Below are 25582 nucleotides of genomic sequence, written 5' to 3' on the forward strand. Positions count from 1 at the left end.
ACTTGGCACACCCGGCACACCCCACACGAGTGAGCGCCCCGGCTGGGCCGGGGCCCTGCCCGCACACATGTGCTCGCAGCCCTCCACAGCCAGGCCAGGGATGGCGTGCTCTCAGAGGGGACGCGTGGTGGCAGCGAATGTCCCAGGCAAACCGAGCAGGGCGGCAGGCGCAGGACCGGTCGCTGTTGGGAGCCCAGCAGGTGTCGGGGAGGAGGCAGAGCCGGCTCCTCCCTGAGCGGGGCTCACTCGGCGGGGCCAGTGGCTTGAGGGATTTTGAAAAGGGCTCCAGCCACGAGCTGACTGGGGGTCCATCAGCGAGCACACTAAGCAGGCAGGAGACAGGATCCCCCTCATGGGCCTGGTTGGCGACAGCGGCCCCGGAACTGGGCTGAGACTGGTGGACCACCTGAAGACAGCTGCGCGCTGGCTGGTCCTGGCCGCGAGGCGGCTCCTCCCGGAGTGCGGACCCCGTCCTCTGTGACAGCAGCGCTGCCTCTGGAATTGCTTCTGGGAGGAATACAGTCAGTCTCAGCGCTCAGCCCTGGGGGTGCCTGATAAAGAAACTGTAGCTGATCTTGTGAAAGAGGGAGGACTCCAGCAAAAACAGAAGCATCCGCTTCCTTGACCACCAGCCTCCAGACAGGAGTAGAGCCCTGGGGAGGGAGAGGCCTGGCCACCTGGGCTCCTCGGTGCGTGGAACTCGCCTCAGGAGCGTCCTTGGGCTCCCCTCCCCCACCCCAGACAAACACGACTTTCCTCAGGAAGACTCAGCTGTCCTTGTTGAGCGTGTAAACCACAGAAGCCCGCGTGCCCGTGTCACGGCTGCGCGGGCCCCGCAGGTGCCTCCTGCATTTCTGGTGACGGTCCCTCCTTCGTTTCTAACAAAGGACGTGTTTGTTCCTCAAGATGGGAAAAGGGTGACGTGGTACTGCTGCGGGCCGACCGTCTACGACGCGTCTCACATGGGGCACGCCAGGTAGGGCCCGCCCTCCCCCAGCACCCGGCTCTGCCCGGGGCCTGAGGCCTGAAACGACAACCAGTGCCGCGCGTTCCTTCTCTGGTTTTTAAGATTAAAAATTTGAGAGCAGTGGGGAGGGTGTAGCTCCTTGGTAGGGTGACTGTTTAGCCTGCGCGGGGCCCTGGGTTCAGTCCCAGTAAATAAATGGACAAACCTGATCACCTCCTCCCTCCAAAATAAACCCCAGAAAAGAAAAGAAAACTGCATTCCATGAGCACTCCACACTCGCTGTGGCAACATTAAGAAATCCTGATAACCAGAAAGTCCCCCTCCTGGGCTCTGGCCAGACACTTGTCGCCAGGAGCCTGAAGGCCACCCTGTCCTGTGGCTCTGGTGGGAGGGCCGGGTGCTGGTTCCCTGACAGTCACGGGCGGGGGCGGTGGGCGAGTAGCTGGCCGTCGGGGGTGTCACGGCACCCTTTCTCCTGTGCGTGTGTAACTGCGAGGCCGAGGCCATGTGCGTGGTGTGCCCTTTGGAAAGGCTTGTCTTTTCATCACTGTAGGTCCTACATCTCCTTTGATATCTTGAGAAGAGTGCTGAGGGACTACTTCAAGTTTGACGTCTTTTACTGCATGAACATCACAGACGTCGATGACAAGGTAAAGGGGGTTTTCAGGATGAAAGGTTAAGTGCCGGGGGCGCACAAGGGGGAAGTGACGTCGGGGAAGTGAGTGAAGCGTGCAGGCCCAGCCCGGGCTGCGCCCTCATGCACGTTGAATCCAGTCTGTGAATCACGTCCGTCTGCGGGTGATGTTGTCGCGTACTCGGCTGTTTCAGTGCTGCTGGAGCCCTGCAGGCTCAGGGACCAAGTTCAATAAATGTTATAACACGCGGTGCGTGGGAGGGAAGACCTGGGCAGCGTGCCATCGTGTGCGTGGCGCACAGCTGGGCCGGCCGGTCTCCCAGCATCGGGAAGGTCGTCAGGACGGTCTCAGCTCCAGGAGGCGTGGAGCTCAGGCACCGCTGGCGCGTGGGGGACGTGGCCCGGCTGGTATCTGCGGCCACCCCTCACTCCAAGTGACTGCCGCGCAGGGACGAAGCAGGTGCTGAGCCAACCCCCATCTCCCTTCTCTGCCCCCAGATCATCAAGAGGGCCCGGCAGAACCACCTGTTTGAGCGGTACCGGCAGAAGCCGCCCCAGGCGGCACAGCTCCTGGAGGACGTGCGCGCTGCCCTGAAGGTGGGCCCACCCACTCCGCGTCCCCAGGCCAGGCCTTTGGCCACTCGCACAGCTCGGGTTGGCAGCAGCTGTCCTCAGCGGGCTTCACAAGTGGGCGCCACTATAGCCGGCCCCACCAAGGTCACCGGGGTCTCAGTCACAGTGCTGCCCTGGCCCACGGGCAGGGCGCAGTGTGGGTGACTGTCCCTGCCACAGGGGAGGGTGCAGGACTGGTCCTGGAGCCGGTGAGATGAGCATCCAGTCATCCACCTGGAGGTCACAGCCCAACCATGTGTGCTTGACTGAGACGCAGAAGCTGTGCCAAGCCCGTTAAATCGGTGGTGCTGGGCATTTTCAGGATTATTTGAAGACATTGGTTCTTCCCAATTTAGTATTTTCATTATGGATAAATGGTGTCACAGATTGTTGTGTTACATAGTGAGATTAGAAGAAGGCCTTTTGTTGTTTTTAGTAATTACAGTGATAATTACTATTGTGCTTGTGAAGTTTTATCTCTGGAAGCAAAAATCGGGCTAAAATGAGAGCTTAGCAGTCTTCTAGGCCAGCGAGGGGAGGCCCCCGGGCGGTGGCGCCTTCGTGGTGGAGGCAAGTCCCTGAGTCCCGGGTGACACTGTGTGTCCCGAGTGCGGCCTTAGGAGCTCTGCTGTCACCCCCGGTTCACATCGAGACCCGGAGGCCGCACCAGCACCACCCAGGCCAGGCTGTGGGGTCACTCAGCCGCTTGGGAAGAGCAGGGCGCCCCTCGTGCAGACTTGGACCCCTGTGTCCCCACGGGCGGGGGCAAAAGTGGCCTCGGGCGTGTGGAGTCGGCCTTGGGCCTGGGGTGCCACTGGGCAGGAGGTGGCTAACGGTGACCTCTCCCTGTGGTGGCAGCCCTTCTCTGTAAAACTGAACGAGACCACGGACCCCGACAAGAAGCAGATGCTGGAGCGCCTGGAACGCGCGGTGGCACTAGCCGCTGCGCCGCTGGAGGAGGCCGTGGGGCGCAGCCTGGCTGGGGAGGAGCTGGACGGCCCCACGCAGGTGAGGCTCGGAGCGGCCCAGGGCCCGGGTTGGAGCCCGTCATGGCAGCAGCCGCCCCTGCCCCTCCCCCTTCCCATGGAGAAATCGGGCGGGGGGCCTGGGGGGAGCCGGCTTCTCAGAGTGACCCCTAGAGTGTCCAGAGGACTCTGTCCTGACTGCTCAGCGGCAGCCCTGGGGAAGCAGAGCGAGAGGCACAGGTGGGATGGGCTGTGGGGTTCATGGTTTCCCCGCTGAACCTGAGCTTCCCCTGGCCGGCCTCCGTCTCTGTGAAAAGGCCTCCATGGACACTGGGGAGGGCGCGGGGTGCCCGAGGGTGCCCAGGCCTGAGCCACCTGGAGGGGCGGGTCCCACGGTCCTTCTCTGTTGCACCGGCGCCCCCTGCTGGTCACTTACAGAACCTGCAAGAGGATGGAAGCTGCAGGGAGCTGGCCCCTGCCAAGCCCCCTCTGCTCTGCCCTCGCAGGGCCTGGCTCGGCTTGTCCTGAGCTCTCTGAGGAGGAGTCGGGGGCAACAGGGTCTTGGGGACGACGGCTTCTGCGCAGGGTGTGCCTCTGAGGGGGGCCACACGTGGCAGCTGTCCTTACTTGAGTGGACGCCTCGGGCCCCGCTGTTTGCTTCTCCCGGGCGCTGGGTTTCCACGTTACCAACAGGGCTGCTGTGAGGTTTCTTTCCCAGATGTTCCACTGACATCCTGTTCATTAAAATTGTAAAGCATAGTTACCTCCAAAACCTCCAACATTCTCTTCCAAAGATTTTGAAGTTGTGCAGTTCCCATCGACATCTCTGACCCCCCGAGAGTGGGCTTTTGTAAGTGGTGCGAGGAGGGACCCAGCCCCCTCCCCCCAAGTACAGGAGGGCCCCCTTTCCTCGGGGTCTGCGGTGGCCCCTGGCACGTGGCCTCTGGTCTTGTTCCGTCGGCCAGGTTGCCTGCCCGCGTGAGCATCACGGCGTCTCCGCGATGCCCGGAGAGGTCGGAGGCCTCGTCTTGTCTTTGTTCTTCAGGTGTGTTTTGAATGTGCCTCCGCTTGTCGGGTCCCATGCGAGGCACCGTTGGGATTTTAAATTACGCATGGAAGGATCGTTTCAGAGCCCCGGCTCTGGTCATGCTGACACTCTTGCTCTCTGTTCTATCTTCTATTTTATCAATTTTTAAAAAGAGTTTATTTTTTTAGAGCAGTTTCAGGTTCACAGCAAAACTGAGAGGAAGGTACAGAGATCTCCCTGCGCCTCTCCCCCACCCTCCATCCCCCTCAGCCTCCCCCAGAGGCTGGCACGTGGGCTGCAGTCAGTGAACTCCGCTGCACATCGTTACCGCCCAGAGTCGCTGCACATGAGGTTCTTGCTCCGAGAGCTGTGATGAGCAGGTGTGCGTCCCGTGGGCTTGGACGAACGTGTGGTGACGTCCCTGCCGTCAGTCTCATGCACAGGCGCTTCGCTGCCCAGAGTCTTCTGTGCTCCGTTCATTCACCCCTCCTCCCCCAGCCCGGGCAGCCACGGGTCCTCTTACTGTCTCCGTAGCTTTCCATTTCCAGAGCATCACAGAGTTGGAGTCACACAGGACGCACCTTCCTCACATTGGCTTCTTCCACTTAGTGATGTGAACTTAAGGTTCCTCCGTGTCTTTTTGGGGCTTGATAGCTCATTTCGCTTTAGCTCTAAAGTTTAGTCCATTGACTGGATGGACCACAGTTTGTTTATCCATCCACTTACTGAAGGGCGCCTTGGTGGCTTCCAAGTTTTGGTAATTACACATAAAGTTTCTATACACATCCACATGCAGGTTTTCATGTGGACATGAACTTGCAGCTCTTTTGGGTAAATGCCAAGGAGCGTGACTGCTGGGTCACATGGGAAGAGTATGTGTAGTTTTTTAAGGAACTGCCACACCCTCCCAAAGTGGCTGCACTTTGCATCCAAACCAGTGACAGGTGAGAGTTGCCGCTACCCCAGAGCCTCGGCAGCCCTCGGTGCTGGCCGCTCTGACAGTGCGTGAGGTCCCGTGTCAATTTGCATTTCCCTGATGACCTACCACGGGGAGCAGCTTTTGACTTTTATTTGCCATTGATATGTCTTCTTTGGTCGGGTGTCTGTTGATATCTCCGGACCATTTTTTTAATCAGGTGGTTTTCTTATTGTTGGGTTTCAGTGGTTCCTTGCGTATTTGGGGCAGCACTCACTCACCAGATGTGTCTTTTGCGAGTGTTTTCTCCCAGTCTGTGGCTGCTCTTCTCGCTCTCTTGACAGTGTCTTTCCCAGAGCAGAAATTTTTAATTGTAATAAATCTGGCTTATCAATTCTTTCTCTCATGGGTCCCACATTCGGTATTGTTGGGACGAAGTCATTGCCAGACCCTAGGTCGTCTAGGCTTTTTCCTGTGTCATCTTCTAGGAGGGTTACAGTTGGGTTTTGGTTTTGGTTTTGGTTTTGGTTTCTTTTTGCTTCTTGAGGAGGGAGGTAATTCGGTTGGTTGGTTGGTTGGTTGGTTCATTTGTTTGTTGAGGACGAACTGGGGACTGAAGCCAGGACCTCGTGCGTGCTGCGCGTGCGCTCTGCCGCGCTCCCCTCCTCGGTGCTGCACTGTGCTCTGAAGCCTGTGCTCCCTGAGTCAGTTCTTTTGGATGCGCAGTGGTCGAGCACAGTTTGTTGAAAAGAGTTATTTTGCTCCACTCTGTTGCCTTGCAGTTGACGGTACCTGAGCGTGTTCCTGGGCTCTGCTCTGTTCCGCTGATCTGCTGGCTTGTCCTGTCCCCAGCACCGCAGTGTCCTGGTGGCTGTAGCTTTATGGTGCGTCTTGAGGTCAGGCAGTGTCGTCCTCCAGCTCCGGTCTTCTCCTTCAGTATTGTGTGGGCTTCTCTGGCTCTTTTCCCTCTCCTTATAAAATTTAAGGTCAGTCTGTTAGTGTCCACAAAGAAACTTGATAGGACTTGGGTTAGGATTAAACTGAATGTACAGGTCGAGGTGGGAAGAACCGGCACCTGACTGTGCTGAGTCTCCTTCCCGCAGACGTGGGGTCTGTCCCCGCTCTAGACTCACAGCTCTGTGGTTTTCCTCCTGTGGCACTCGCACATACTTTGTAAGGCTGACGTGCAAGTGTTTCATTTTATGGGCGCCAGTGTAGATGGGGTTGTGTTTTCTATTTCAAATTCCACTTACTTGTTGGCGTATAATTTTGTCTTCTTTCCCAGTGTTCAGACGGTCCCCGACCTCCAACAGTTTGACTTACAAGATTTTCAGCTTTAGAATGGTGCAAAAGCAATAAACATTCAGTAGAAACCGTACTTCAAACTCTTCTCCTGGGCCAGCAGTGTGCGGGCCTGGACTCTCCTGGGATGCCGGGCACCAGCAGTGAACCGGAGCTCGCGGTCAGTGCCTCGACCACCAGAGTAGATACCTGCTACACTTAGTTACTCGGGTCCCAGACAAGCGTTTTGTTTTACACTGTCAGTACAATACTAGTGCGTTACATGAAATGCTGAGCACATAATTACAAAACAGGGTTCGTGTCAGATGATTTTTCCCAGCTGTGGGCTGGTGTATTCTGAGCACGTTTTAGGTAGGCCAGGCTAAACGGTGATGGTTGGTGTGTTAGGTGTTTTAAATGCATTTTCAGCTTAATGATACTTTCAGCTTGTGATGGGTTTGCAATCCTGTTGTGGTCTGTCTCTTCTTTCCCCCTTCTCTTGCCTTATCGTATTAGCAAGGACTTCCAGGATGATGCTGGAAAGGGGCGGTCAGAGGGGACTTGATATCCCCGTGTTTACCTGATCTTAGTGAGAAAGCTTCAGGTTCCTCACTATTCAGTCTGATGTCAGCTGTGGGCTTTCTGTAGCTTTGTTTTAGAAGTCCCCCTCTCTTCCTGCTTCACTGAGACCTTTTATCCTGAACGCTGTCGCGTTTTGTCAGATGCTTTTCCTGCATCTATAGATGTGACACGTGGTTTTTCTTTTTTAGTCCGTTGATGTGATGATTTACATTCACTGATTTTGCAAAGTTGAACCAGCCTTTGCATCCTTGTGATAAATTTGACTTGATTGTGGTATGTGATTTTTTTTTAATGCTTTTGTGGATTCAATTTGCTAACATTCTGTTAAGGATTTCATGTCTATGTTTGGGAGAGATACTGGTCTGTGGTTTTCTTGTAATGTCTCTGTCTGGTTTAGGTGTTAGGGGAAAGCTGTGCTCATAGAACGAGTTAGGAAGAATTCTCTTAGCATCCGTCCTCTGAGAGAGATTGTGGAAAACAGATGTATATTTTTCCTTAAGTGTTTGGTAGAACTCACTCGTGAGTCCACCCGGATCCGGCTGTGACGGCGCATCTGAGCCCCGGGAGGCCTTCGCTGGCGCAGGTCGGCCGCACCAGCTGTCATACTACGTGTGGAAATTGTTTCTTTTTATTTCAGGTGTTGTTGGAAGAAGCAAAGGATCTTCTTTCCGACTGGCTAGATTCCACGCACGGCAGTGAAGTGACTGACAATTCCATCTTCTCCAAGCTGCCCAAGTTCTGGGAGGAGGAATTCCACAGAGACATGGAAGCCCTGAATGTAAGTGCCGCCGCCTGTCTTGGCCTTGCTGTCTTGGAACAAGGGCCCCAGTGACCGACAGGCCCCATGGGGTCCAGACCATCTTCATTTTGCAAGTAAATTCAGTTTAAAACGAGAGGCGAGGGGCCCTGGGCTCACAGCGGTGCTTTCTGGTTTTCTGGGCGTGTCTCCCTGGGACAGGCATTTCAGAAGGAAGAGTCGGACTTCTCTCGTCCCTCCAGGTCCTCCCTCCCGACGTCCTGACCCGGGTCAGTGAGTATGTGCCGGAGATCGTGGACTTCGTCCAGAAGATCGTGGACAATGGTTACGGGTAAGCGCGAGGCCCTCCTCGGGGCCGCCCAGCGCGCAAGGGAAGGTTCTCCAAGGAGAGCAGCGCTCCTTCTCGGGCCGGGGCTGGGAGCAGGGGAGCTGGTGGTTGTGCTGCTCAGGGTGGCAGAGCCCAGGGGCTCCTGTCGCAAAGCGCTGGAGGCAGCAGCTTGAACCAGAAAAGTGTGTTGGCTCACGGCCTCCACGGCTCAGGGTTGTGAGGGAGGGTCTGTCCAGGCCCCTCTCCTTGGCCGGCAGATGGCGTCCCTGTGCCCACGTACCCTCGCCCCTCCTCTTATGCCCTGATCTCCTCTTCCTGTAAGGACACCAGCCCTACTGGATTAGGACCCACCCCAGGGGACTCATTTCAACCTGATTCCCTCTGTAAAGACCCTATTTCCCAGAACAGTCAGACTCTGAGGTGGGGGGGGTCAGGACTCCGGCATTCAGGGGACACGGTTGAGGCCATAACCTCATCATACGAGCAGCCCCTCTTCACTGTCCCCTCACAGCAGCCTCTCTCCTCTGTGCCACCTGGATCTCGGCTTCAAGGTCACTTTGTAAGAGAGCCTCTGGGTTTTCTTGGTGTTGGTTGCCATCCAGACAGGTGATCAGCTGTGCACGGGTCACCTGTTTGTTCAGGGCAGGAAGGAAGAGCAGGAGGGCGGTGCTGGCTGCACCCCTTGTCCCCGCAGACCTGCTTGTGTGGCTCCAGGCCTTGGCCAGGACCTGGGCCACCCCCACGCCCAGGGCCGACCGGCCCCTCTGCTCGGGCTCGTGGCCTGTCGTGGGGACCTCGATGAGAGGCGTTTCAGGGAGCACCTGGCCGGCGGTCCACTAGGAAGCTCCCAGTTAAGACCACACATCACAGGGGCCCCAACACTGTACGCTGCTGAGTAGGGGCACTGCCAGTTCTCTGGAGACACTGGGTGCATGGTGCGGGTGCTCCGAGACTTCCTGGTGTCAAACCCCAAGCAGGGTTGGTTCGTCAGTGGTCCCTGCGGGGCTGAGATTCGGCCCCAGGTTACCATTCTCCCACCACCTGCCTGTGTGGAACGCTTCTCAGGTCCCTGAGGTCAGCATTTTCAGGAACAGGCCACAAGTAGGGGTGTGGACGGAGCCCAGCAACCGTCTGCTGTTTAGGGGTTCCTGCCCCCAAAAGCTCCCTCCCCACCTCGCGGGGAGATGGGGGATGGAGGTGTCATTGTGCCTTGGGAGGAGCCGGAAGCCTCAGGCCCAGGGCCCAGGGCGGCAGGTTCTCGGGAAGTGACTGCACCTCCATGCTCCCCCGACTCCACATGGTCACGACAGGGCGACTGTGTGCCAGGCTGGGTGCCGTGGGCGGGCCAAGGTGAGAAGAGAGACTGTTCTGGGCTGGAAGAATCGGGAGTAGTCCTGGGAGGCAGAGAGCCTTGGCAGCCGGGCAGGGGGTAGAGCGCAGACAGAGGCGAGGGTGTCATGCGAGATGGTGTGGTCACTGAGGCCGAGGCCAGGGCTGGGGCTACACCCTTGCGGACTCCAGGTGGAGGGTCTGTGCAGAGGGATGGGCTGCTGGGAGGGGTGAGTCGCCGTCACATCCCCACTCAGCCCACCCTACTCAGTCCACCCTGCGGCCGTGGTTTGGAGCAGCCACCTGGCCACCCCGCCGAGTGGCCCAACCAGAGGCAGATGCACCGAGCTGACACCGGATGGTGCTCTGAATGTCCAGATCGTCCTTGGGTCGTGACAGCCGCCCTGGTCTCTGTCTCACAGCTATGTTTCAAACGGCTCCGTGTACTTTGACACGGTCAAGTTTGCCTCCAGTGAGGGGCACTGCTACGGGAAGCTGGTGCCCGAGGCCGTCGGGGATCAGAAGGCCCTGCAGGAGGGGGAAGGTAAGCGCATTGGGCTCGCAGCCCCCGAACACTTGCTGGAACCCTGCTTCTCATCTAAAGGGATTGTAGGACTTAGCCCTTGAAGTGCATTATTGTTTAAGGAGCAAAAGAGTGAGTAGGTACAGGCCCACCTTGGAAAGTGTCCAGACCTCGGGGCCCCGGTGGGGGTTGGTGTCTGCTGATCTCGGCGCCCAGGGCCCCCGGGCTCAGTGGGCTGTGGGGCCCTGCGGGAGCGTGGAGAAGAGACAGGTGGCCCGCTGAGTGAGGGGCGCACGCCACCCACACGATGGCGGGGAGCCTGGGGAAGGAGGACCCCGGGAAAGGAAGCAGTCGCAGACTCACTACTCACAGGCCTGGGACACGGGGCAGGGCGGGCAGGGGAGCTGGCACTGCCTGTTATGAGGTGGTGGCAGGAACTCGTGAGGAGAACCCTCAGCCCAGTCCTTATCTAAGGGTCCAGGCTCTGGGTGTGGGCAGCATGGTCACCCTGTGAACACCAGGGTGGCAGCTGGGAATGGCTGTGTCCTTGTCACAGCGAGTGTGACACATATATAATGACATCCACCATGCCCATTTTGATCCAGATGCTTCAAACGTAGACACCAGGCTGCTTCTGGACCAGGCGGAAGTCTGTCTGTCGTGTTTTCTGCATTCTCTTCCGCGTGGCCCTGTGCTGCAGGCGCTGCTCCCACGAGCCAGACACACACTGTTCACCCACCAGCATTTCTGGAAGCCACTTGGACCCTAAAAATGTTCATGCTTTTTGTTTTTTGAACCATGGGTATACTTTTCGCAAGTTATCTTCCAACATTTAGGTTTCACCATTAAACATGCTGAGCAAGAGTAGATAGTGGCCCTACGTTCGGGTTTTTGAAATGCAACGATAAGTGGGCGGGCGGCTTTAAGGCTGTGATGGGTAGAGCAGTCCGAGCATCAAGGCTGGGAAGGCCTGCCTGTGCGCTGGCATGCCTGGCGCCCCGGTAGACGTGGAAAGCTTTGTGTTGGACTTGGAGGAAAAACCCGCTTGGGACTGAACTCAGGTCTCAGGGTGCTGGCAGACCCCCTCGACTTCAGACTATGGACAGAATGAGGTGTCTTCGTCAGTCCACAGAGACTGCTCAGTTGTTAATTCACAGCATTCACTTTCCCCAAATAGGGAAAACGTTTGCATGCTTCGATCAAGTAATTGCACCTTAAGGGCTCTGTTCTGAAGACACATCAGAACCTAAAAGAGAAGACGCAGAAACAGTGAGAAAGGACGGGCTGCGTTAGTCTCACAGCACGAGCGCCGGGCCCGGTGGCGCTTAAGGCTAACAGTCGCGGAGGGGCCGGGCATCGGGCAGACCCTGCAGGCCAGGGGAGCACACCCTGGGGGAGCCACGTCGGGCACCAGAAATGACCCCGGGTGAATGCAGAAGGGTCTGTGGAATTTATTTCTCGTCCTTAAAATATCTGGAGCAAATACCAAGTATGACCAGGTAGTGACGTTTGTTGACGTTTGTTGAAGACAAACGTTGGGGGAGGGGGTGTGAGACAGAGAGGATCCTCCTTTCCCTGTTACAAAATTTTTCAAAATAAATTTTTTAAAGTTAGATACATTCATGATAACTATGTTCCTAACAAAGAAAAAATTTTAAACTTCAACGTATGCTAGCTGTCAAGGAAAGGGTGGGTAAAGAGGAGGTCGCAGCGCCACATCTAATTACGTTTTTGAGTAACCGCTGACGACTCGGTGAAATGCTCACCGTGCGAGGAAACAGACACAAACCAGGATGACGCTTGTCCTGTTTGTTGGATACGTCTGTGTTTTGCTTACGGGGATTAAAAAGCCGCAAACCGCAAATCAGCACACCGAGATGTTAATGGTGGTTATCCCTGCGTTTATGCTTACGGCATTTTCCCCATGGTTCTATTTCGTGTTTTCCAAGTAATCTGTGTCTAGTGCCTGTTTTACCATCACGAGGTCTGCATTTAGCGGTGCCTCCCTCTGGAATGTGTCCTCGGGCAGCTCATGGGCGCTGCTGGACGTGTTGCTCGCAAAGTGGCCTTTACCCAGGTCCCATTCCCGGCTTTTCCATGAGGGGGCGACGGCACCCAGGAGGAATGAGGGACCTGGCAGACCTTTCAGGGCTGAATCAGGACAGAGGCCTTTGCTCTGACCCATTCTCCCAGCACCTGCCCAGCCCCCACGAGGGTTCTCTGCATGCAGGTTGGACTGATGGTGGGTTTTCATTGTCACAGCAGCTGATGTGTCCCACGCATCTGATGTGGTCTAGGGGAACCTCCAGCGGTGGCCGTGGGGTGGTCCTCTGGCTGGCTCCGTCTGCTTTGTGGGAGGAACCTTGTCCAGGACCTGAACTTGGCCCAGGGAGCAGAGCTCCGTTTCGCTCTGGGTTCCTTCTTCCCATGACTTCCCTGGATGAACACGGGAGGGGCAGCAGAGTCCCCCATTTGCACCTCCAGGCCCAAGAGGCCACACACAGCCAGCTGACTTGTCCTCATCCTTCCAGAGCCACAGCCACAGTCGCGCTGGGTGTCCATACAAGATCGTGGGGTCCCTGAGGCAGGCCCAGGAGGACGTCACACCCTATCCAGGAGCCCTCACCTTCCTAGACGAGGGCTGAGCATGCAGGGAGGCGGTGGGTGTGGGTCCAGGCCCGTGGTAATCGCCGTTGGACACCAGCTCGCGAGTCTGTGTCTTCTGAGCTTCCAATGAGGATTTCGTAAATCTAGGTCCTGGGGCAGCTCCAAGATCTAGTCACAGTCAGCTTGGATATGTGCTTGCCCAAGTTAATAACAAGTGAACAACTCGTCCCTTGAGTGAGAGGAGTGCGTCCACCAGGCAGCAGAGTCACTGCCTCCCCCGTGTCCGCAGGCGACCTGAGCGTCTCGGCAGAGCGCCTGAGTGAGAAGCGGTCCCCCAGCGACTTCGCCCTCTGGAAGGCCTCCAAACCTGGGGAGCCGTCCTGGCCGTGCCCCTGGGGAAAGGTGAGCGTCCCAGGAGGCGGCTGGGGCTGGTGGGACGCGTTCCTGGGGCCCCCTAACCTTGGGGCATGTCATCTCCCTTCCTGAGCCTCGCTCCTTCTGCTCTGCCGCTGGGGGGCCCCCGTCCTGGGGACCTCTGCGTATTGGGGGACACCCTCTGACAGTCCGTGTCAGCAGTCCTGACGGCCCAGAGCCGCAGGGGTGCCAGGGATTCCGGAAGTACCTGAAGCTTGTGACCTTCCCAGTTCAGCCCCCTCACCTTCCCAGGTGTGGAAACTGACCCCTGCTCCCAGCTAGTTTTGGGGCGTTGGGGGTCGTGGGCGCCAGCGTTGGTCAGGCACTCACCGCCGTCTTGTCATCAGGGCCGTCCAGGATGGCACATTGAGTGCTCTGCCATGGCGGGCACCCTCCTGGGGGCCTCGATGGACATTCACGGAGGGGGCTTCGACCTCCGCTTCCCCCACCATGACAACGAGCTGGCACAGTCGGAGGTAGGCGGAGGCCGTGGGGGTGGGCTCAGGCGGGCGGGGTCCCCACCGTGGGGTCGCAGATCAGACTGTCAGCCAGGTGCTTTCTGAACAGAGCCTGGCGTCCACGTCGGGGCTCCGTCCATGGACTGTGAACCCTAATTACTTAGTCTGGTTCACACATAACAGCCTGGCCTTTGGCGGCACCCAAGCCTGGCTTCCAACCATCTGTCACCTCCTGGCCCGCTGCCCCGCCCAACAAGGGGGGCACCTCCTTCCACGTGTGAGGTGCCCACGAAGGGGCTCTGCGCCCACCGAGCAGCCGGCGGGGCGCCCCTGAGCCCTGCGCTGGCCCCCCTGCCCCTTCCCGCCCAGGCCTACTTTGAGAATGACTGCTGGGTCAGGTACTTCCTTCACACGGGCCACCTGACCATCGCGGGCTGCAAGATGTCCAAGTCGCTGAAAAACTTTATCACCATTAAAGACGCCTTGAAGAAGCACTCAGGTAAAGAGAGCCCAGTGTGTCCTCCAGCCGCGCGGCAGTGGCTGCAGGGACACGGAGGGACCCTACTGCTTCTCTCCCAGCGCGGCAGCTGCGCCTGGCCTTCCTCATGCACGCCTGGAAGGACACGCTGGACTACTCGGCCAACACCATGGAGTCGGCGCTGCAGTACGAGAGGTTCCTGAACGTAGGTCCCGGGCACCTCTGGGGTCCCTGCCCCCGTCCCCCTAGAGAGAACAGGCTCGGGCCAGAGCAGCCAGATTCCAGTGGGGAAGCCAGCTCCCTGCCCCTTGCCTGAAACTCCTGCCAACCTGCCTTGTACCCAGAGCCACCATGGGCTGAACCTTTTTTTCAAACACAAGCAGATTTATTAGACTTACTTACTAACCAAAATGATAATCTTAATGAAACCAACACTTTGAAGTAGTTGAAGTGAAGTATTTGTAGAAGTGATTTTAGGGCTCCCTAAGACTAAAACTGAAATGCATTTCTGTCTTGAAGAAAAATCTTTCACGTTCTTGCTTGGCGCCTGTGTGACGCCGCCTCCTTGCCGTCTTCACGCCACACGTGAAGGAAAAGCCCGTCGGCAGAACGGCGCCGCGCCAGGGCTTCTGGGGCGGAGAGGTCTAAGGGCCGCTCAGCTGAGCTTTCTCACCGCAGGAGTTCTTCTTGAACGTGAAGGACCTCCTCCGCGCTCCCGTGGACGTAGCCGGTCAGTTTGAGAAGTGGGAGGACGCAGAGACGGAGCTGAACGAGAGGTGAGACGGGGCCTGCCTCCCCGCCGGGGCTCACACACCGTCCTCGTGTCACACACCCCGACAGCCAGGAGGCGGCCTGTGGCACCGTCACACCTGTTTGTGCAAAACCACATGCAGAAGAGCCGCGTGTGCGGTGGGGAGGGCCTGCGGGGTGATGCCGGCCTGATGCTCGCCTCCCTGTCCCCACCCAGCTTCTACGACAGGAAGTGTGCGGTTCACCAGGCACTCTGTGACAACGTGGACACGCGCACCGCCCTGGAAGAAATGCGGGCTCTGGTCAGCCAATGCAACCTCTACATGGCGGCCCACAAGGCCGCCAGGAGGAGGCCCAACCGAGGTCTGCTGGAGAGCGTGGCCCGCTACCTCACCCACATGCTGAAGGTGAGCAGGCCCAGCCTCCAGCTCTTGGGTAAAGGCCCCCATTGGTGCAGGTGCTCTGCAGGCCCTGTCCTGCACTCCATCCTCAGGTCCTGCCGCAAACCTGGGCCCTAGGGATCAAGCCCTGCCCCGTCCTTGCTCGGAGTGATTTCGCATCTTTGCCTCAGTTTTCTCCCCTCCCATCTTGAGGTTTGAAAAGCACAAGTGCTTTTTCCACCAAGTGGCCCTGGCCGGAGGGGACCAGGACTGGTCCTGGAGTGGGTGGGGGCTGGGGGAGCCCGGGCCTGACTCTCCGTCTCTTCCCACCTGCCAAGGCCATTGCCCTGCCGTCCCGCCCCTCCCGGCACAGCAGTGTGTCCTGAGGACCCGTCCCCACTTGTGGTCTCTCAGGACCTCGTCTCCTGCGTGCTTCCTTCTTTCCCTAGATTTTTGGGGCCATAGAAGAGGAAAGCTCCCTGGGTTTCCCCGTCGGAGGACCTGGAACGAGCCTCAACGTGAGTAAAGCGCACTTGGGCCTGGAGTCTCCCTGTGAGGTCAGCGCATTCTGTCTCCCCTCAGGGGTCAACCCCGCTGCAGTCTGAGGCCGGGACTAGGTCCCTCCTGACAGGAGGGACAGAACTGTGACGTCTAGCCTTGGGGGCCTAACAGCCTTCCTCACGGCAGCAGTGCTGTCTGTGTGAGCTTGGCCCCAGGAGACCAGGCTGGATGGGACGGTCCTTGGCCCTCGGGTGAGCCTCAGTCATGGCCACAGCCCCTGTCCCATGAGGAAGGCTGTGGCCGTGGCCACAGCCACGGGGTGTCCCGGAGGCCCCCTGCTCGTTTCCCGGCTTACATGCAGCTGTACGCAGGTGCCCCGTTGTCCGATGGTCCCTGCAGTGAGAGAACCCGCCTGCAGTTGCGGTGTCTCCCGGTAGTCGTACACGCGGTCTCCGCTGCGTGGTGACCGACACGGGCACTCGGGCTCATCTCGGACGCCCTCCCCGCCTCCCCTGGTCAGGAGCGCTCTTCAGTGATTTGGCTACAACACGCGTGTCATTCCTTACACACGACAGGGGTCAAGTCTAAAGTGAAAAGGCAGAACCTTTTAAAGGTCATGTGTCCCCGTGACGGGCGGCATCAAGCTCCCTCTCCTGCAGACGGAGTTTAGGGGCGTTTCCCCTGGAACTGAGCTCCAGGAGGAAGCGAGAGCCGCGGCCCCGCCCTCCTCCGCGCCGCGGCCCCGCCCTCCTCCGCGCCGCGGCCCCGCCCTCCTCCGCGCCGCGGCCCCGCCCTCCTCCGCGCCGCGGCCCCGCCCTCCTCCGCGCCGCGGCCCCGCCCTCCTCCGTGCGCCTCTCAGCCGCAGGGCTAGCTGTTAGTACTTGCTGCTTTATTTTTAGGAGGGAGAGATACTTAGGTTTTTATTTATTTATTTTAATGCGGGTACTTGGGAATCGAACCCAGGACCTTGTTCATGCCAAGCACATGCTCTACCACTGAGCTAAACCCTCCCCTTAGTTGGTGGCTTTTAGGAAGTGATTGCTTTGTTCTTTTGTGTGATGATACTGGATGTTTATTTTTCTAAAACAAAGCAGAAAAACCTGCTAGATTGAAGAAAGTCTGCCTTTGAACGTAAAAAAAAAGTTTAATGTTGAATGCCCGGTAGTTGCTTGGGGGCCCTCAGTGGTGCTGGACTGCCCCTGAGCTCCCTGGAGTGAGTGGCCTCGAGGAATCGGGGTGGGTGTCTGCTCAGCCAGGGGACGGGAGCCGCGGGTCATGCTTTTCCAAGTTCGTGGATTAACTTCCAGACACAAATTGTCTTAGGAGCAGGGGAGGCAGCTCCCAAGTCTCGGGCCACGTGCACTGGATGGCCCGCAGCATGCGCTAGTGTGGTCAGCCGGACGGCTGGGGGTGCCTCCCTCAGGTAGGAGGCTGGCAGGGGTGAGAGCCCCATCCCCCCGCAGCAAGGCTCCCCAGCAGCTGTGGGGGTGTGTGCGGGGAGTGAAGACTGCAGACCGTGGGGTCCACCCCACCCCACCCCCAGTGCACCGGGCCTCGGCCCACGTGCAGCAACGGGCCTGGCCGTGGTCTAGTCCACGCCCAGGGCTCGGCAGCCTCCCCAGCATCTGCGTTTACTCACTAGGTTTTGGTTGCTGAGCTGCCGAATGACTTAATTAAGAGGCAGGAGAGACCTTGCTTGAAAGCCTACTGGGAAAACGTGACAGACGTCACAGAAAGGCTTGCTGTCAGATCAGTACTTCTCCAGTTTGGATCTTCCTCTGGGGTTTTCCTTTATGTCCCGTGGCTGCCCATGTGTCACTGCAGGTGGTTTAAGCGTCGAGCAGACGTGAGTGTGCGTGTGCGTGTGGGTGGCAGACAGTCCGAGGGGACAGTTTACTGGTGTGTAAACGAGTGTGTGTGGCCCTGGGTCAGATTCCCCCACACCCAGGCTCTGCGGCGCCAGCCCCACTGGAGGCCAGGCCCCAGCCCAGGACGACCGGTGTCACACCCCAGAAAGTCGTCCCTCCTGGGAACACCAGTTGTCACCACGAGGACGGACTCTTAACAGCCGTGTGTCTGCGTGAGACCACGTGGCCCCTGGGAGCAACCGGTCCTCAGCTGCTGGGAGACAGGAAGGCTCCCTCTCTGTCCCCTCCTCACCACGTGCGGGCGCCCTGCGTCTAGGGGCCGAGCGTCCGGGAAGGGCAGGCCCATGCTGTGGTCACTGGGCACAGCAGAGGTGCTGCCCAGCCGCGTGTCTGGACTCTTCTCTGTGAACATGAGGGGGCTGTTCTCTCCCAGCAAACAAACGTTCTCCCCACAGCTCGAGTCCACGGTCATGCCATACCTCCAGGTGCTGTCGGAGTTCCGGGAAGGGGTGCGGAGGATTGCCCGAGAGCACAAAGGTGAGCAGTGCGCTGGCCGGGAGTGTGGGAGCTGCGGCCCCTCGCGGGCTCGTGGGTGCTGGGCACCTCGGGCCGGTCCTCCCCCTGGCGTGTGGGGAGGTGGGCAGCTCCTCTGGCCTTTGCTCACGAGATCCAGGCCCTTCCCCCTCCCCAGGCCCAGGCGGGGCAGCCAGGCCCCCAAGGGCACTGTGAGGGGTCGACATCTTGGGGGGGGCCCTTCTGTTTGTGGGAATGTGGTTGTGCTCTCTGGGGTATCCGCAGGCCGAGAGCTGGAGGTGTCCTCGTTCCTGCTTTGCAGAGGTTACCTGGTGACTGGACAGCCTCTGCAGGGACACGTGTTCCTCAAGAGAGGCAGGGCCAGCGTGCAGAGCCCCCTGGGATCAGGCTTCCAGGGTGGGGATCAGGATGCCCTGACGTTGAATGGGGTGAGCCTATTGCAAAAAAAAGGCAGAGTCAGGAGCTGCATCCTGGGGAGGAGCCAGCATTGCTCCCAGCGTGGAATTTACAGAAGTCTGTTCCGTGATTTGATCCTGCTGAGCTTTGGAGTCAGATGGCCGTCACCTGCCCCTGAGCCACCCGAGCTTCTCCTGCACAGACTCCCCACCTGGACGCTCGGTGCAGGCCGTGGCCAGCAGAGGGCTTGGTCAGATGGGACGATTGGGCCTAGCAGCCTCCGGGGGCTGGGAAACGGAGAGCCGGCCTAAGACCCGGGCTACTGAGGTCCTTGTCCCGGGTCCCCGGGCCCCAGAGCATTGCGGCTGGGAAGGGGTGGGTGGCCTGCTTCCTCACCGGCGTCTCACTCTCCTTCTAGCTGCGGTCGGGGTGGCACTGTGTCCTGTGTCACAGAGGGGACCGCCGGTCCGAGAGGCCACAGCCTCACCCAGGTTGCCCGCCTCCTGGCCCGGTTCTTACCCCAGAGTTGCAGCTCCTTCATGCTGAGGTCAGACACACAGAGCTGGAGTGTCTGGAGAAGTGTGTGGACTTGGGGTATAGCCCTCACGTACCCCTTGTTCCCAACTGTGGATGGGCTGGCCTCTCCCTGCCACATCCTCCCAAGTCGGTCAGCTTCCTGAGGACGGGGCCTGTCTGGCCATCGGGCATCCTGGGTACCATCCCGAAGTCAGGAGGGAGTCAGTGGTGTTGACTTCTGCCTCTGGGACCAGCAGAGAAACTGACACAGTGGTTACGAGTGTCCACACCTGAGGGGCCGCCCGGCCCAGAGGCCACACCAGCAGTCCTTTCAGCCCCCCGCTTTGTCCGCTTCACGTGTGTCATCTCTCCTGGACTAGTCACTTCAGAGCCAGCGGCCAACCAGGCCGACACTTCCTCCCTGGCTCCCTGGGTCTTCTGCTCCTTCCAGCCCAACTCTGGGCGGCCACCCGCCTCGGGTGGGGCAAGGCCTGGCCAGGAGCGCCAGTGCGCGAGGCAACGTGTCGCCAAGGCGGGGCGTGGGTCTCCATCCCCCAGGCCCCTGGCCCTTTCGTATTCCCTACTTGGCTGGGGTCTCTCGGTGAGAGATACTGGCAGCTGTGGAGCCACTCCAACTTCCAAACACCCATCTCTTCCTGGGGAGCCACACCCTCCACTGCAGCTGTGTGCTTGTTCTTGCCGGTGGGTCCCTGGGCTCGGTGTGCCTGGCTGCAGCATGAAGTGACCTCAGGGCTCAGGCTCAGAGCACGTGTGGGTTTGGGTCCCTGGTTCTGGACTGTGGGGCGCAGCTGCCTCTCAGGATTGCTGCGCCAGGACCTTGGGGCTTGGCGTTCCTGGATACCCTCCCAAGTGACCAGGGATCTTGTTTCTGTGCAGCAGAACCCTGGCTTCCTGGGCCTGCTGCCCAGCTGGCTGTCCCTGCGCAGAGCCCAGGGGCCAGTCCGTGTCCGTCTGCAGGAGCGCTGGCCCTGAGCAGGGCCCTGAGGCAGCACCCAGACCACGGGGTCCTGGGGGCTGCAGTGGCCATGCCTTGGGTCCTCCCGCCTCCTGTGGTGAATGGAGCAGCCGGCCTGTCCAGAGGCTCGGGGAGGCGCAGGATCTGTGGGTCCAAGGCACCCTTGTGCCCAATGGACTGAACCGCTTTCTCTGTCCGCAGTCCCCGAGGTCCTGCAGCTCAGTGATGCCCTGCGGGACGACATCCTGCCTGAGCTCGGAGTGCGGTTTGAAGACCACGAAGGTGGGTCCTCGGCCGTTCCTGGGGGCCTATTAGAAGGAGCCCCGGATGTGACGGGCAGGGACATGGGAAGGACACTCGGGTGGATGGTTGTTTTTGCAAGGGCCACAGGAAGAACTCCCGGGGTGGGTCCGAGGACATTGAAACTTTTACGTGATGCTGTGGTCCCGGGTGGCCTGTGGGTGTGTCTTCTCATGGGTCACCGCCAGCACCTCCTCTGTCTGAAAGGCGTCCAGGCGTCCACTCCTGCCCCCTAACTGCCTGATGCCCATTTCTGTCAGGCCACTGGCCACCTTCTTTCATGACCTGTCCCTTGGGAGACGGCCTGTGTCATGCGGATTGTCTGCGAGTTTCACAGCTTGTCTTTTGACTGGTAGGGTTTTCACTGCACAGAAAATTACTGAATTTTAAACATGCAGACACCACGTCTCATTTTATGACTTTTAGGCTTTCTGTCATGAGCAGCAAGCCCCCCGCACGTGACAGTCAGGGTCTGAGCTGTGTGAGCAGTTGGAAGCCCCCCCACTTCTCTGCGGGGGCCCTGGGGGCTGGGGGGCGGGCCAGGCTCGGCCTCATCTCTCGGCTGTCGCTTTTCAGGACTGCCCACCGTGGTCAAGTTGGTGGACAGAGACGCCTTACTGCGAGAGAGAGAAGAGAAGAGAAGGGTGAGTGACACAGAGATGACCTGGGCGGGGTACTTCCTGGAAACGTAAAGGCCGCTGGCGTTTATCTTCTTCACCTTCTGAGAGTCAGTGTTTATACTCTTACTAAAGTGCCAGAACTTATAAATGTCAGAAGGAAGAATTAACTAGAAAGGTAACTATTTGACAACTCTGTTAACAAAACCCCAGCTTCTGAGGAAGGACGTCTTCTTAAAGAACTGCGCCCAGAGCGTAAGGGGGTTGAACGGGTCACAGTCACACCTCCAACCGTCCCCGGTACCCACGCCTCACGCGCCTCAGGCGTTACGCCACCTCTGGGACCGACTGAGCCAGGGGCTCCGTGAATCGGAGCCTTCCCTGCTCCCAGGGACCTCGGGGTCCCGTAGAACAAGAGAGACGGGAACCCAACAGTACCCGTCGGGACGGCTGGGCACAGCTCGTGGGGGTGCAGGCCCGGAAGGCCTTGAGAGGAGCCCCCATGGAGAGGGGGACCAGGAAGGGACCTCACAGCTGCTCGGTGAAGAGCCGACAGGACAAGGGTTGGCCAGGGACCAGGAAGAGCGCTCCCCGGGCAGGAAGGGTAAGGAGCGCGGGTGCCGTGCGGGTCTGGCGGAGTTAGACTGATGACTCGTCAGAGGCGGGAGGTTTCGAGGAGCTGGGGCCCTTCTCAGCCACACTCCCCCCCCACCATTTCCATCCCATCTGGTCACCCCAGTGGGTGTCACGTCCCTAGGGCAGGCTCTTGCCTGTCCTTGGGCTCTGTAGCGTGTGAGGCTGGCGGTGCCTCCTGCCACCAGGGCCCCTGCTCCCCTCCCCCGAGGGTTCTGCCACCTGCACGCGCTGGCCCCAGGGGGGTGAAGCCACGGCGGTCAGCTCGGTTCCGGCGCAGGCGGGCAGCCCTCCTGCCACGTGCCTCTGCCCGGTTCCTCACTGGCCACAAGGCCCTTGAGGAAGGAGTCGCCACAGCGCCTCCCTCCAGTGACCCCGTTTCCCAGCTGGGGGCCCCCATTCCAACCAGCTCTCCATGCGGAAGTGCCCAGGACTGCGGCCTCGTCCCCAGGGCCAGCGGGCTGCCCTGGTCACTCTGGTGGTTTGTCCTTCTGCCCCCCCCCAGTGTCTCGCTCCCCTAGCCAGAGAAGCACATCCTGTCTCTAAGGGAAAACGCAAAAGTCCTTGGCATGTTTCTTCCCACTTCCCGAGCTCCATGCAGCCCCTCCTCCTCTCTCCCTGCTCCGCCCCTTCTGCTCTAGTCAGTGCTCTGGCTGGGTTCTTGGTGACAAGCACGTCCTGGGGTGGCCCTGCCCTTGACCCCTGCTCTCTGGAGCCGTTGCTCTGCGTCCCTTACGCACTGGCCGTACCTTCCGCCTCTCTGGCCTCCCCTTCCCTCCCTGGGTGACCTCACCCCGACCCACAGCTTCTCTGCCACCCATGTGCCTGTGACCCCCAAGTTCTCTCTGGCCCCAAACTGGCCTGTGCCCAGACTCCGGTGTCCAGCCGCCTACCTGAGGGCTCCACTTGACAGGAAACACCTGAAACCCAAGGCATCCAGGAGGGAACTTGTCTTTCAACCCCCCAGACCTGTTCCTCCTTCCTGTCAGTGGCTCATGTCTGTCCATGCAGTGGCTCGAGCCAGAACCTTCCAAGGCAGCCTCTCACGGGAAGCTCAGCACCCAGGCCAGAAGCTTCCTCTGTCTCTGGGGCCCTGGCCCCTGTCTGGATGCTGCCTGCCTGCTGGGAAGCGGGCTCCCAGCGTCCATGCTGTCTCCTCCAGCCGGCCCTCCCTCCTTTCCTCCCCAGGCGCCCAGGACCCACGCAGGGTCAGCCCTCACTGTGCTGCCCTGGTCCCCCGCCTGACAGAGGCTTCCCCCCACCGAGCCTGGCCAGTGGTCTCTGGTCACTTCGTCGTATTGGTCGTACTGCAGAGGGTCTTGAGTGGTGTCTGCTCCTGCCCCAGGTCCAGGGCAGGGCTGGGCTCCCAGAGGCCCTTGTGGATAGGTGCTCGCCTGGAGGCCCTGCCTGCACCAGGCTCATCTCCGCTGTGGGGGCGGCTGGTAGAGTCCAGCTCCCAGGCAGGGCACTGGGGGACGGCAGGGGCTTGTCCTGTTCTACCCCCACCCCAGGGCCTCTGTGGACCCGGCTCACAGGGCGTCTGCTCTTCCCCAGGCTGAAGAAGAAAAAAGGAGGAAGAAGGAGGATGCCGCCAGGAAAAGACAGGAGCAGGAAGTAATGCACGGCTTCGGGGGGCGAGGGGGGGCAGGAAGTAACGCATGGCCGCGGCGGGGTGGGGGGCAGCAGGAACTACCCCACGGCCGCGGGGAGTGGGGGCTCTCCTGCACCCATGGAGCCTGGATCTCTGCCTGCTCTCTGCCTCCCCCAGCCCGTGGGAGGCTGGGAGCCCTGGGCAGGGACAGATCTGTAGCTTTCGCAATATGGTGATTGAGGAGCCTTCCTGCTGTTCCCGCAGGAAACGCCCACGTTAGTGCTGCCTTATCCTTTTTTTTTTTTTTGGAGGTGCTGGGGTTGGAACCCAGGACCTCGTGCATGCTGAACACACCCTCTACCACTGAGCTACACCCTCCCCACCCCTGCACTGTCCCTCCTTTAATTTCCCTCTGCCGGGCTGAGACTCCCCAACTTTCCTGTTGCTCTCTGAATTTGGGGGCTGGGGTGGGGGCTGACACAGGGTCACAGGTGTGGAGCCCGATGTGAGCTCGGCAGCAATGACCCCGCGTCTGTGTTCCAGGCGGCAAAGCTGGCCAAGATGAAGATTCCACCCAGCGAGATGTTCTTGTCAGAAACTGACAAATACTCCAAATTTGATGAAAACGTAAGAATGCCCATTTATCTTTTCAGAACATGCTAGGCCACTTAATTGGCATGATGGGGGTTTTCAAACTTGGAGGAGGAGATTCCTTGTCTAGGGTGCGATTTTCAGAAAGGAAGGGTGATGTGGGTGCCTGTTGTAGGTCCAGCATCTGCAGCCTGCAGTGCCTAGGGGCCTGCCCCGCCATCCCTGTGGCCTAGGGGCTCTGCACTGGAGGTCACCACCTGGGCCGGGTGACGGATTTACAGGGACTATTGTCCCAGGTGGCCCAGAAGTGCCCTGGTACAGATGTGCTCGCTGCCCCGGGATTCTTGAGTACGAGTCAGAACGAAGCCCTGTCGGCCCTGGTGGGAACAGCGTCCCTCACCCCTTGAGCCGGCAGGCAGGCGGCCCCAGGCTGGCTGCTTCCCGAAGGCTGGGCCCGGAGCGGCGTGGGGAGTCGTGACCGCTGGTGCTCCGCCTTGCAGGGGCTGCCCACCCACGACGCAGAAGGCAAGGAGCTGAGCAAGGGACAGGCCAAGAAGCTGAAGAAGCTCTTCGAGGTACAGGAGAAGCTGCACAAGGAGTATCTGCAGTCAGTTCAGAATGGAAGCTCCCAGTGACACCAGGGGCTGGTGGCAGACTGACCGTCAATGCACGACAGCTTCCTCTGCCCGCCGGTGGCTGCCCCGGCTCTAGGGGGCAGTGGTCCTCGGGCCCTAAGTTAAGAATTCTGTCCAGAGAGACCTGAGCCACGCCCAGGCCCTGAGACCTCACTAATAAATTCTACCAAACGCGAGGCCGGGCACCCTCTCTGCCGTCAGCCTGCTCGGTCAGCACTCGCGGGGGCCGCCGGGTGCTTGGTCAGCAGGTCACGACGGGCTTCAGCCTGGGAACATCCCCCGACCCCGTGCAGATTGCTATCGGCTAATCTCTGGTGCGAGGGCGCATTTGGAGGTATTCGAGCAGAAAAAAGACAGGCTCCGGCGGGCGGCAGCCGTGGCGCCTGCACAAAGGCTGCCCGCCGGCCCCCTGCCGCTGAGTCGGCGCAGCGGGTCTCCCGGCCAGGCCGCACCAGGCTGCCGCAGGGCTGGCTCAGCCGGGGACCGCCACACCTGGCAGCGAGCCCGGGATCTGCGCGGGTGAGGGGTGGGTCTCAGCACCGCAGGGCGGCCAGTGTCTCTAGGTCCCAGCGTGGGGACCGTGCCCTCACCGCCCCCACACCTGTTTCTACTCCCTGGGCCAGGCATCACCCCCTGAACTCAAATGCGCTTGACCGTCCTTACCTGAGGAGGGCGTCAGCAGCGCCGGCACCTGCTCACCTGAAGCGTGGCACGAGGTCGGAGCCACGCAGACAAGTGATGAGTCATCGGTGCGGGGAGATGGGCCAGAGACGCCGTCTGGTTCTCATGCAGCCATAGTGGCGGCGCCAAGCGGCAGGAGTCCCGTAGAGGGAGTGTGGCCGTGTCCAGGGGTGGGCGCGCTCACCCTTCGCCCCTGGAAGCCCGCCTGTGGGAAGCTGTCCGCAAGGGCCCTGCGGGCCAAAGCATCTGTCCGCGGGGCAGCTGGGAACCAGGCTGCAGGCTGGTACTGGGTGCACTCGGGGCTACCTGTGAGGCTGGGCTCTGGGTATTGACGTGTCCAACTTTTGAACCCAGTAAGTGTTTTGTATAAAGAAAAATAATTTAACCAGGAATTAAAAAGGCCCCAAAACAAAGTGGAACAGACCCATTCCAGTTAACTATCGCTGCCCACCAGGCCACCCCAGAGCTTAGTGGCTGACACGACAACAACCTTATTGCCGCTGGCGGTTCCCGTGGCCAGGGTTCCCTTGAGCGGCTGTCGGTCAGGGCCGCCCCCCGAGGGCGCAGTCCACCTGTGAGGGTCTGCGCGCTGGTGCCTGGGGTCTGGGTGGGAGGCTTGCGGTTGGGGCTGTTTGGCGTGGCCTCCAGCTCAGCGGCTTCCACGCATCCAGGAGAGACGGGCACTGCGTGCCCTTTGGGGCCTAATCCCCGAGGTCACGGGGGCTCCCACTGTCT

The 25582-nt window shown here is 59.7% G+C and overlaps 1 protein-coding gene across 5 annotated transcripts in view; it reads left to right on the top strand.

The window, feature by feature from the left end:
• CARS1 (cysteinyl-tRNA synthetase 1) overlaps positions 1-25260 on the top strand; it is a 36399-nt gene extending 11139 nt beyond the window's left edge. For 3 of the 5 annotated variants that reach the window (XM_032490120.1, XM_032490122.1, XM_032490125.1), the window contains 20 exons: positions 888-976; positions 1521-1617; positions 2100-2198; positions 3072-3221; positions 7622-7762; positions 7984-8072; positions 9821-9942; positions 12818-12930; positions 13290-13418; positions 13770-13899; positions 13980-14083; positions 14557-14654; positions 14846-15035; positions 15458-15526; positions 17833-17914; positions 20001-20081; positions 20676-20743; positions 22904-22963; positions 23484-23567; positions 24032-25260. In XM_032490120.1, the coding sequence (XP_032346011.1) occupies positions 888-976; positions 1521-1617; positions 2100-2198; positions 3072-3221; positions 7622-7762; positions 7984-8072; positions 9821-9942; positions 12818-12930; positions 13290-13418; positions 13770-13899; positions 13980-14083; positions 14557-14654; positions 14846-15035; positions 15458-15526; positions 17833-17914; positions 20001-20081; positions 20676-20743; positions 22904-22963; positions 23484-23567; positions 24032-24166 (2130 nt within the window). In that variant the 3' untranslated portion in view covers positions 24167-25260. The other 2 variants (XM_032490121.1, XM_032490124.1) reach the window with 2 other exon arrangements.
• The last annotated feature ends 322 nt before the right edge of the window (positions 25261-25582 follow it).

This window comes from Camelus ferus, chromosome 10, assembly GCF_009834535.1.
Source record: "Camelus ferus isolate YT-003-E chromosome 10, BCGSAC_Cfer_1.0, whole genome shotgun sequence".
NCBI lineage: Eukaryota > Metazoa > Chordata > Mammalia > Artiodactyla > Camelidae > Camelus > Camelus ferus.